Raw genomic sequence first — 12251 nt, forward strand, 5'->3', positions numbered from 1 at the left:
GCGTCCCGTGGCGCGGGTGAGGCCCTGTGACGCCGGAACCTTGTCCCTGCCCTCGGCCGCCGCTCCCGCCTCTCCGGAGCGCAGGCTCCGAGGGGCGGCAGCCGTGCCAGCCGTCGGGGAGGGCTGAGTGGGTCTGCGGCGGGCGCCCGGGCCCCTCTCGCAACAGGCGTTCGGGGAAGGGGTCGCCGGGGGGTGGCTCGGAGTTGCTCTGCAGGCCTCCCAGATACCCACGGATGAGACACGAGTGCCTTTTTCTGTGAAGCCTCGTTGAGATAATGTCTCTGCGGAGCCCATCTTTGCGCTTAGGTGTTATTGTCGAACCTTTCCGCTAAGGAAAGCATTTCATCTGGGAGCGCGCAGTCATGCCTACTTAAGGATGCAAAAAACGCCGGTTTGCTTGACAGCTTTGTGTGTACATAGTGTGTGAGGTTCTTAACTGAGCATAGAAATAAAAGTACCTCTGACGGGACAAAGTGAGCTGTGCGTAAACCTGCTTGCTACTGCAGCGTGTTTGCACAGGCCGTCTTGACCCAATCCCTCCTCTCCGAGTTGCAACCTACAGGCACTGACGGAGGCACCGTTTCAGATGGGGCCGCAGATACCTGGTGAGATCAGCGTTGAGGTGGGTAATAGGCTGGATTTATTTTGCCATCTGGTCCCAAAACATTAGAAGAGGCATTTTTCATTCTCTGACAGTTCTCCCAACTGTGGTTTTAAGAAACAATGTCAAATGCTTATATGGACCCAAGAAACGAATGCCAGGGATTGGCAATGCTGGGTGACCTGGGAGACTGCATTGAGGCTGAAGGGCATGGTAGACCACCTTCCTTCTGGGGGAGTACAAAAAGCAATTAAGTTTCTTTATGGAGCATGACAGCTGAAAGAATAAAAGCCATAAACCGGTACAGCAACCAGATGGAAAAGTTGAGCAAAATTTAACTCATAAATAATAAGAGGAGTTTCTCTTGCAACTGAAGAAAGTTAAGAAGCTGAGGCACTGACTAGATTATGGTTGTATGTGAGAAGCATAAAGCTGCCAGAAAACGTAGAGCAGATGAGGGAATAAATCAGCGTGATCTCGAGAAGGAGCTTGAACTTGGAAAATATAAGCAAGGAGTTTGTCACTTGTTGTTAGTTCCTCACAATCTTTAGCAGTAAACAGGATCATATCAAATACATCTGATTCCCTTCTCCGTTGTTCTCCCAAATTTTGGCTAGTTACCTGGGCCAGAGGGGTGAGAATAAGGTCTTTTAACTGCAGATGCAGCTGTATTGGAATGAAGGTGTATTGTGCCATTAGATCCATAGATTCATTCTCCCTGAAAGAACAGCTTTACAAATCAAAGTAATTTTTACGACAGTGTAACAAGTTTGTAGCGGGGATTGGCGGCGTTTTGACTCTGCTGACTACCTGCACACAAGACCTTGATAACCATGCTTGCAAATTGTGAAAATCTTCATGTTAACTACTCAGGAAAGATGTTACTTCATGAGAGGAGCAGTATATGCTGGCTCATGACTTTGCAGGGCACCTCTCAGTCCTACAGGCAAAGGAAATTGGGTTGGAGGGAAGCATAACATGACATTCAGTTGGGAAAAGCAGTCTTGAAAATGAATGTTCTTGAATTGAAAAATAGTGCTTATTCCAGTACAACTCTTGATTGTGCGTGGATTTTGGTTTTGTTCCTCTTTCTCCTCAGCTCCTCCTAAGCCCTTTTCTTCTCATCCAGCTGTGATGTCTTGCCTTTCAGAGGTGCTGCAGGGCTGGAGGCATCCTGGGCTCTGTGACTCATCTGATGCTTAATGGCTCCGTGACGCTGCCCTCCCAACATGATCTGGCATGTCAGGTATCCCGTGTTTACTTTCCCTCACCAGGCCTGCTCCACCTCTCTTCTGCCCAAAGCCACCCCTTCACAGGGATTGTCATTTAACGTACATTTTGCCCAGCGGCTTCTACAGCAGAGGCCTAGCTTGGTTAGACTCTACTCATTGTCATGGTGTCATTGCCTAAAAATAAGAGGTAAAAAATCTGCTGAAGAGATAATAAAAATAAACATTGTCTTACCCATGAATAACAGCAATCTTTGGATCATAATAAATATCTAAAAAAAAGTGCATTGTGATTAAATATTGTGAAGAGCGTAAGACTGTTCTCCAGTGTCATATGGTACATTATACAATTCACAGCCTATATTTCATAAATTATCAGTTTATTGTGTTGACAGAGCTGCCAGAAGCCAATCCTACTCAATATAATAAAGTCTTTCCTTTTCCGATCAACATGTTTTAAATATTAAACAAGTTTAGTACACTTCAGATGATACCTTCTACCTGCCTTTGAATCTTGTCAGAGTTGCTTAGCTGCAAAGCACAAAGTGACACTCTTTTTTTGGGTCACTGTAAATAGAGAAGCGAGACACTGAGGAGTAAACATGTCACGGATTACATTGGGAAAGAGGTGATAATTTAAACCAGTGTCAGTCTGGAAATGATGATTTGACGGTAGACAGAATCCTTTAGGGAGAGGAAAACCTATCCTACCAGGGCAGCTGGGTGGGGAGCCGAGCATAAAACTCATTTCAGAGGGTTCTTTGAAGTTAATGGTAGTGCAGCTGAGCAGGGGTGGATGAACCCCCCGTCTAAGGCAGTCTGCGTACCGCTGTCTTCACAACCATTTCCCACGACAGAAGAACGTGTGCCGCCAGGCCCCCGCTTCCCACCGGCAGCTCTGTTCCTGGGGCTCTGTCTGCATGGGCTGCTGTGGAGATTCAGTCCACTTTCTGGGAAGATTGAGGGATTTGGGGTGAAAACAAGCCAAAAATCTGGTTCCAAAAAAAGTGTCTAAACTCATACGTGTATACATAAATATAAAAACAGATATATATGCATGTACATATGTATGTATATTGTATAATACACAACAGTATATAATATAATATTATGTTATATACACACAGACTGCCTATTCTTTTCCACCCAAAGATTGATGTTTTCAGAAGATTTTATCTACAGGGAACCCCCTCAGCAGTGCGGGGTTGAGTAAGTAAGTTCTGGCTAGAATAGATAATTGCTCTGCCATAAGCAATGGCTCTGGCCCCCTTCCAGCAAACATACATGGGTGGGCAAAAGGGTCTCTGCTTCATGTATATGATAATCCCATGGTGGCGGGGGTGTCTCGTAATTCAGTTCATTGCTGCGCTTCGCATGCATGCAATCGCTCTGCAGAGGCAGCTTTCCTTTCTTTTGGGGTATATTTTATATATCGGCGAAGACAACCAGGAAGAAGAAAAATGTTGCATTAAAATAAGAACAGAGCCTCGACTGCTTAAGCGCTTTCATTTATTATTATTTTTTTAATTTTTTTTTTTAAGCCTACTTCACCTTAAAGAATCTCAAAACCAACCACAAGGGAAAGATCTGTGAATTTTTGTAATGGAAAGCGGTAGCCTCTAGGGCCCAGAGGATATGCAGGGAGGCATTTTCTTTTGCTGGTGCAGCTGAGAGCGAGCGAGCGAGACCTGGAAATGAAAGTAAAGAGATCAGAAGGCACATGGAGGGAGCTGCAGGGGCAGCCGATCCAGAAGCAGAATGCTGCCTTCTATAATTAAATAGCACTTACTATTATTATTACTTCTAGTAATAATACATTAATAATATCTCTAGTAATACAATACCATTTATCAAGGAAAGTTTATACATAGTGTGGGAGGGAAAACCCAAGGAGAGGTGAGTCCTTTATTATTATTTTGGGGGGATTATTTTTGTCTTAAACCATTTCTGTATGTGTGTGTGTTTGTGTATGTAGAAAGGGGTGGACTCGAGAAACAAGAAAATCTGGATGTTGCTTCATTAGAAAGTAAAGGTTTCAGATAGTAACTGCATGGATGAAACGTTGTGTAATTGCAAATAAAAAAGTGGTGAAAAATAATATGGGCGAGATTTTGAAGCTAACCCCCTCTTCTGCCAAAAATGTGGGGTTTGCAAAAAAATAATTGTCAGAGATCCTAATCCCACCCCCTGGAAAAAATGTGGTAGTAGTCTAAAAGTGGATAGCTAGGGGAAAAGCCCCTGGGTTTGTATGAAAAACTTAGTATTAATTGCGTTTGTGCCTGTTTGTGGTTTGTGGGTTTGAGAGCTGTGTTCAGGTCTGTATTTAGGCTGCAGTTTTCCCCCTCTTGTTTGGTATAAACCCCATGAAGCAGCAGAGAAGCCCTTGCGGAATAGCTTTTCAGATGCACCTTCCGTAGGGGCTTGTAAAGTTTATCAAATAAGAAGGTTGTGGGATTTTTTTAAATTTTCTTTTCCTTCTCCCCCCCCCCCCCCCCAAATTCTTTAATGCTTTAGACAGTTTCCGGGTGGCAGGAGAGGTTATCTTTTTTTTTTTTTTTTTTATCTTAAAGCCGCCTCCCAGGCTCCTGGAGATGTGTGATTCTCATTTAAGCGGATGGGGGGTGGGGAAGGAGGAAGAGTATGTTTTGGTTTGTTTTCCTTTTCCCGGGGGAGCCTGCATATCTCCTGCCGCGGGAGACCCCTCCCAGCAGGACCGGGGCGGCGGGGGATGCCGGGGTGCCGGCGCCCGGCCGGGCCGCGGGGGGGTGCGGGCGGCGCGGCCGGCCCCTCTCCGTCCCGGCCGGCCGAGGTGGTGCTTTTGTCTGCGGCGGCCGCTACGCAAGGCCGGGGATCGGCGGCCTAGTGCTGGGGGTGGGGAGGAGGCGAGCGGCGGCTCCCGCTCCACCCGTGTTGGGAAGCAGACCCGGGATTTAATTTTTAAAACGAGGCAGGGAGAGGGCGAGCTGGGTGGGCACGAAACCAGGAGCAAGTGGCCGAGGGACGGGCAGCGTCACCCCGCCGCCGCCTCCTCCTCGCTCCTCGGTTGCACTGCGGTGCCCCGCGGGCTGGGCCCGGTGGGCCGGGGCAGGAGGAAGGGTGGCCTGCAGGGCGCGGAGGGGTTACGCATGGGGTGGCCTGCAGTACAGGGGATGTTACGTGTGGGGCACACGGCTGGAGGGAGCTGAAAATGGGGTGACGGGGGCCGGGGTGGTCTCTTGAGGCTTTGACCACCACTTCCGTCCCCCTGCCCGGGAAACTTACGGTCGCTGCTTTTCTTTTCGGCTGGGGGTGAGGGGATTGTCGCCACCTCGCCCTGCATTCACTGGGGGTGTTGCTGGGTGAAGCCGGTGGCGCCCTGATGACGGCCGCCCCGATGTGGCTGTGGGGCAGGAGTAGGACCGGCGGGGCGCTGGGCTGTGGGAGAGCGGCCATGGAGGTACCTTGGGGTGGCCGGTGCATGGAGGGACGGGGTTGTCGGGCCCGGTGGGCCCAGCACGGTGGTGGGGACTCCCAGGGCTGTCGGCTGCGAGAAGCGTTCAAACCCAGGGAGTGGGGGCATGGCAGAGGGCAGCCCCGGGAGCGAGCGGGAGCCCGTGTTTGTAGTGGGCTGTGCGGCTTGTCTTCTGCCTGACGTGAGTCCGGTTACCCATCCTGCTGCACCACTGAGGTGGCCATACTGCGGCCAGTGAAAGACCGTGTTACAGACTAGTGCGTCCTGGAGCCTTTTGCCTGGAGGAGAGCGCACACAGCCTGGGGCTGAGCTCCGTTCTCAGCTCTACAACCTGCTACTTGCATCTCGGTGCACTTATTTCGGGCTGAAATGTTACAGTCAAAGCCTGGAAGTCAGTCAAGTGTGAACTCATGGCCATCCCAGAAATATAGTATGAAAAGCTTTGCCCAAATTCAGCTCTGGCAGGGTTGGGAATAACACCCAGGTCCTTGATAAGGTAAATTCAAGTCTTTCTGTTCATCTCGTAGCGTCTCGTAGAGCGTATCTACCCAGTTTGTGATTGAGTCACTCTGTTTACTGGCTCATGCTTCCTTCTGAAGGCAAGAAAACCATTTTGCCTGTCTGCAGCATTTTATTTCTGTCTGGCAAATAGTTTGTAACTCATTGACAAACTATGAATGAAGTCCTTTCTAGATGTTGGACCAGAGAGGATAAACATCTCTGGACTGGAAGGATAAGAGCTTTGTAGTGGAGATATAAATACTCTGGATTCAAATTCTGCTGGTGATTTGAGCAGACAAGTCTGGACAGACAGATGTGGTGGGCGAAAAAAAAGAGGATGCTTAGGCACACTGCTTCATGAAATGTTTTCCACTGCGTTTCTAAAAATATTTGAAAGACTGAGAAAACAAAAGCTAAACAGGCTCTGTGCTTAAAATTAATTATGCATCAGCCATGGTATGGCGTGCGGCAGAACTGAAGTATTGCATGTATGGGCAGCTCACTGTGTGTTGGGTTTGCCAGCGTAACGAGCGTGCGGCTTGGTCCGAGGGTCAAATGAGACACTGTGGAGAGGCTGCAACGACAAGGGGAGACAGAAGTGACCGAGTTTGCCAGGGAGGTGGCAGGGGAGGAGGCGTGAGGAGCAAAAGGAGCCCGAATGGTAGCCTCCAGCAGTGGGGGGGCAGGCAGGACAGGGGAGAGGTCTGCCACGCATAGAGGAGGGTGCTGGTGTGGAGTCTGATGGAAAGGGAAAGGTGGTTATTCCCGAGAGATGTGAAAGAAGTTGTTAGGGCAGCAGCATGTGGTGTGCGTTTTGTGGGTGTAGCCATGAGGAGATGAGTCTTATGTGCAGATTTGTGACATAAGCCTGAAGGTGTGTCGGAGCTTTCAGGGGAAGCTGGTCACCCACTTGCAAGGAGAAAGGAACGTGGGGCAGTATCAGGAAGCAACAGTCTGGAGTGGAGATCAGAGCTGTGGTTTTTGTCTAAAGAAGGCAATGGAAGGTCTTGGGTTGGAGAACGTTCACTGTGGAAGATGAGGGTAGGATTGCAGAGAGTAAACAGCATGCAGGGCACAGAGGGGTTTTTTTAGGAGGGTTTTGTAGCAAGGATCAAAACTGTAGCTGGGCACTGTGGGACTTACAGAGGTGCGGTAGGTTGGTCAGCTATCCACATGGAGCAAGGATGGAGATGCGTACGTTGGATGCGGTGGCAGTGGTGGTGAGGAGAGAAAAAACAGTAGGGGAGCTCTAGGATGCAAGAAGAGTTGGGTAGCTCTAGGAAGGAGACATTCTGGAGCCTTTCCCTGTAGTTCTTGGGCTCCACTCCAGCTTTTGGTGGTAATGTTTGAATGCCCTTCTCTGTGGGCGAGCAACAGTAACCAGTGCTCCTTGTAACACGTGCCCACATCCTGTTGTGTAGGATGTTTTAGCAGTGGGGTCAGGGTAGCCATGAAAGCAGGTACTGATCTCTTCACTCCTTGCAGTAGTGTTTTAAAAGCTGAGCTCAGAAGCAGAGGTTGAAGCTTCTCTGCCTATCAGAAGCTTTTCAAGGTGATGATCTGTTTTGTGGATACACATAATTGCAAAGGTGTGCCACAGCATTTTTGGAGTGCAGCCATTGACTTTGTGATGACCAGCCAGTGTCAACTGCTCTCCCCACAGTTCCCAATAATCTCCCTCTTTATCAGATCCGTGGGCTGCCGCTTCACTTCTCTGACTTTTGTTCTCTCCAGTGTGGCTCGTGTCAGGGAGCAGCAAGAGCAGGGCTGCTCCTCCAGGGAGGACAAGCTAGGAGCTGAAGGTGATGATGATGGCCACCAGCAGTGCCCTCACTAACTAGGGTACAGTCCCACCATGTCTGAACAGCGCAGGCAGAACAAGTTGCTGATAGTAGGGGTCCATCGACAGTCCCAAAGAAGATGAGGTGGTGAATCGGGTCTAGGATTCACCCAAGGAGTCCAGCAGTAGGAGATGGTGCCAGAGACAGGACTGGAGACAAGCTGCCTACAGTGCAGGTCCAAGGTTTGTCCAGGAGAGAGGGCTGAGGACAGGTCCACCTATAGTATAGCTCAGACAAGGCAGTATGCCTGGACTTGAGCTGAAATGGAGCTCCTGGACCATGAATGGGCAGAGGGTGCGTGGGTGAGGGTCCAAGGTGAGACCCCAAGGTTTGGGGCATTTCAAGCCTGTTAGTGCACTCAGGGACCAGACAGCTAGAAATTCCTCCTTCCTCCCTGTGGTTTCCCCCATGAGCCTTTCTGAAGGTCCAGTTGACTCTTTTGCTCCCCGTCCCCCAGTTTATCTCTTGTCATTTCCCATGGCGGCTCTTTCCCCACCCTTGTCTCTGATGGCCCTCACAGTTCTCCTGCAGTGGTCTGGGGTTGCTCTGTCCTCTTTCGTGGCTTTGACTGCTGTCTATGTGGAAATGGTTCCTACTGCTCCTTTTCACCTTGTCTTTTCTCTCTCTCTTACTTCTTCTGTCTTTCCAGAATTTCGTACAAGGAGAAATATCAAATGAATTGCCTCTGTCTCTTTTTCTACCCCTCAAGCCTGTCTGCCTGTGGTGTTGGTGATCATATAAACCTCACAATCTCCTTGTTAAATTTCCTTCTTTCTTGCTGATTGCTCATTATCCAGGCTATCTATAAATCATTCCAGGCCTTCTGTTGGTGTTGTGCTGAAGTCTACCTGCTCCATCGCTTCTGTTAAAAGCCTTTGTAGAGATGCTGGTCATCACTCACCTTGTCTGTTGGCTTTCCCTTTCTTGCTGCACTGCCCATCCTGTTCCAAATGCAGCTGCTTAAAATCTTCTACCTGCTGCTCAGACCAGATTGCTCTCAAATTTAATGTCTGATGACTTACAAACTGCACAGTGTCACTTGCAAGCCCTTGCTTTCTTCTGCTGCCACTTCTTTCTGGTCTTTCTCTTGTTCCTGCTTTTCCCCCTTCCCCCAACTCTCCTTCTTGGTAAAGGGCAGGTATCAATTCTTCTACATTTTGCATGGCACAGAGCACAATCAGTAAGGGCTTGCTGAGTTGTCAGGATTGATTTTCACGTACCTTAAAGGTCCCTTCACCCTTTTCCAGGCTGAACATGCCAGAGATACTGTAAGATACCTTAGGGATGGTCTTAATGTAAAAGGGAGCTGTGAGATAACGCTCTCCAAGCTGTTGTAGAGTAGAGTTAGAGAAATGACTTTTGTTTTTCTTGTGATCTCTTCAGAGGCAATCCCAGGCTTGGAACGCACAACATCTTCAGCTCCATCTCATCTCAGTGTTTCTGTGCTTGCTGCCTTTGTCCCCAAGTTACCATTCCTCAAAAGCTGAGCATTGTTTGTGATCAGAGCTGGTTGATGGCAAGGCTGGGAAATTCACTTTCCCAGCAACTCTGTTTTGCCACAAAGTGCCATCCCTTCTGCCATTTATTCTTTTCTTGTGTGGCAGACCTGTGTACCTTGGGGAAAGGTCAGGGAGGAGCCATTCTAAGATTTGCTCTCACACTGCAGGGGATGAAGCTCATGTATCTAATGGTGTGATTCAAGCCCATTTTAGTTGAGAAAAGGGACATTACTGCAAAATGACTCCATCATACTTATTTGTCTGTGCTCACAGAGACCCAGACTGGATTTGATCAAAGCCAGACAAGTTACTGTGCCCATTTGTGTCCCTGACTAAGTGAGGATAACTGTCTCTTGAGCCTTCCTCAGGCACTGCCCACCCCAATTTAAAACACTGCAGGATGGGGCCCTGTTCCCTCTTCAGAGGAGCATTCTCAAGTCTGTGCTGCTCTTGCCTGCTGATTTTCAGCACAAAATTCCAATTGCATAGATTCATCGCTGTCCTTTTATGTGGACCACGGCAAGCAATTCCATCTCCTTCCTTCATGTCTGTCTGTGATATGCCTCTATACAGTTTACAGAGATTACTTGTTTTGTCTGCTGTGCAGTAAACCAGTTTAAATCCAGCCCAGATAAACAGTGGTCAGAATTGCTTATCGTGGGAGGGTCTCAGCACAAATTCCTGAAATGACTGCCAGTGTAGGGGAAATGTTGATTTTTAAAAAAAAATTTTTTTTTCCTTTCCTAGAAGGCAGTCATGATAACAGTTGGTTCCCATTGCTTTGTTTACTGGCAGCCTAAGTAGAGAGCTCAAAGTGAAGTAATTCCTCTTTGCTCATGTATCCTGGCGGTGGCATGTGAGAAAAAGCAGATACTTGGTAGTGAGCTCCTTGCCGTTCTATATCTGCAGTGTGGATAAATCACGGACTTCGGTGTTCAGGGCATCTGGTCTGGAACATTTTGTTAGTAGTAAATTCAGGCACACACAAAATACTGTGCTGCTTAATTGCCAGCAAGACCTAAAATGACTCACAATGTTTTCTTTCTTTTTCTTCTTCCTGTGCAGCAACTATAATGGAGAGACAGAAGAGAAAACAAGAAATAGAGAAAGGACTTCAGTTCATTCAGTAAGTGGACAACCTCATTGTTTCCCGTGGCTTTGGAGGTGGTTGTCTTTGTACCGAGGATTGCAGGAACTGAGTTCTTCCTATTCGCTGCTTTGGGTCTGCTGCATGGGAAAGAGATATTGGTACTGAAGATTTTCACTGTGATTCTTCAGGGTGCTTCTTGTCCTGACAGCTCTCTAAACTTGAAATTCTATCATTTTAATTTCCTTGGGTCTTACCCTCTGCTGCAGTTCCAGGATGATCTTTATAGTCAGCATAATGCTAATAGTACTTGGACCTTCTACTTCATCTTCAGCCTGAAGATCTCAAAGTGCTCTCTCAACAAGGTTATCCCACCTTTCTTAGGAAGGGAAATAGTGTTTCTATTTTGTAGGTGGGGAAAGCAAAGTAAATGACTTGCCAGGTACCCCGTATAGTGCCTATAGGAGAAATAGATGACCTGGGCTCTTTTACAGTTGCCAACCTGGTAGGTGCCCGAGGTCATTCTTCTGTGAATATCGTGTGGCCTTCTAGAGCTTGAAGTAGTTGCTTATGTAGTAGTTACAAGTCCAAGTACTTCCTTATAAAGTAAAGTAGTGTTTTTTCCCTCCAATGTTTGAGTTAGCAAAGGCCTCAGACTCAGGTCCAGGTCCCGTGTTGAGTAAGGAAGTAGCAAGATTCTAATCAGATTGGTTTGGGTTTTTTTAAGGTCTGCTTTGAGTCCTGCAGTTGTTATGGCTGAAATCTGTGCATCTACAATAGGGAAAAAAAGCCAAATCTTCCACGTTACCTATTTATACCCTGTGGCATGGCAATGATATTTTCACCTGTTGTGGTTTAACCCCAGCCGGTAACTAAGCACCGCGCAGCCGCTCACTCGCTCCCCCCTCATCCAGTCAGATGGGGGAGAGAATCGGGGAAAAAAAAGTAAAACTCGTGGGTTGAGATAAGAATGGTTTAATAGAACAGAAAGGAAGAAACTAATAATGATAATAATAACAATAATAAAATGACAATAATAATAAAAGGATTGGAATATACAAAACAAGTGAAGCACAATGCAGTTGCTCACCACTCACCGACCGATGCCCAGTGAGTTCCTGAGCAGCGATCCACCCGCTGGCCAATTCCTCCCAGTTTATATACTGGGCATGACGTCACATGGTATGGAATACCCTTTTGGCCAGTTGGGGTCAGCTCTCCTGGCTGTGTCCCCTCCCAACTTCTTGTGCCCCTCCAGCCTTCTTGCTGGCTGGGCATTAGAAGCTGAAAAATCCTTGACTTAGTATAAAAACTACTTAGCAACAACTGAAAACATCAGTGCGTTATCAACATTCTTCTCATGCTGAATCCAAGACGTAACACTATACCAGCTACTAGAAAGAAAATTAACTCTGTCCCAGCTGAAACCAGGACATCACCCCACTCTGAGATTAAATGGGGCTGATAAACCAGTTTCAGAGAGGCAGTTGTGAGGTTTATTTTGGTAACATTTATAAAAATGTGCAAGATTCCCGGAAAGAAAATAATGTAGAAAAAACGGGGTGTTGTTCATGCTTCTGGAGCGTATCTTGAACTCTGAACCAGGGGCAGTGTCATTTGTTGGCTTGTTTTGATGTGGAAGAAGGGTACTCCAATTTTATAAGCAGAACAAATGTTTCTACATTTCTTGTAGTTAATTTTAAGGAGCAGCTGATGATTAGGTTAGATGAAATCTAAAAAATGTTTATGCTCTGACCAATGAGGTCATGTATACAGTGTTATATTTCAAAGGTGGGGAGGGCTAGGAAAGGTGCTAAGGATTTCTCTAGAGCCTAGTGTTTTCCCCTTGAAGAGAAAAAATAAATACATGTGAACCAAGCCTGGATGACTGGGATGGTCTGATTTGAAGAACAGAACCTTTCTCCTAACTCTCACTGCTCTTGTGGGGTAGGTGTTATCCACACAAGCACTGCCAGTTTTGTGGCACGGCTTGGCAGCCAAGACAGCTGAGTTAAATGGCCTCCTGAACCTGCAATGTTTTC

The 12251-nt window shown here is 47.4% G+C and overlaps 1 protein-coding gene across 11 annotated transcripts in view; it reads left to right on the forward strand.

Annotated features, from left to right (window-relative positions):
- The first annotated feature begins 3338 nt into the window (after positions 1 to 3338).
- Positions 3339 to 12251, forward strand: part of ZC3H7B (zinc finger CCCH-type containing 7B) — a 51761-nt gene continuing 42848 nt past the window's right edge. For 4 of the 11 annotated variants that reach the window (XM_052789098.1, XM_052789100.1, XM_052789097.1 and 1 more), the window contains exons 1-2: positions 3349 to 3726; positions 10188 to 10248. In XM_052789098.1, the coding sequence (XP_052645058.1) occupies positions 10196 to 10248 (53 nt within the window). In that variant the 5' untranslated portion in view covers positions 3349 to 3726; positions 10188 to 10195. Of the gene's footprint in view, positions 3727 to 4446; positions 4469 to 10187; positions 10249 to 12251 lie in introns of those variants that run through there. The other 7 variants (XM_052789094.1, XM_052789099.1, XM_052789101.1 and 4 more) reach the window with 5 other exon arrangements.

This window comes from Harpia harpyja, chromosome 6, assembly GCF_026419915.1.
Source record: "Harpia harpyja isolate bHarHar1 chromosome 6, bHarHar1 primary haplotype, whole genome shotgun sequence".
Lineage (NCBI taxonomy): Eukaryota > Metazoa > Chordata > Aves > Accipitriformes > Accipitridae > Harpia > Harpia harpyja.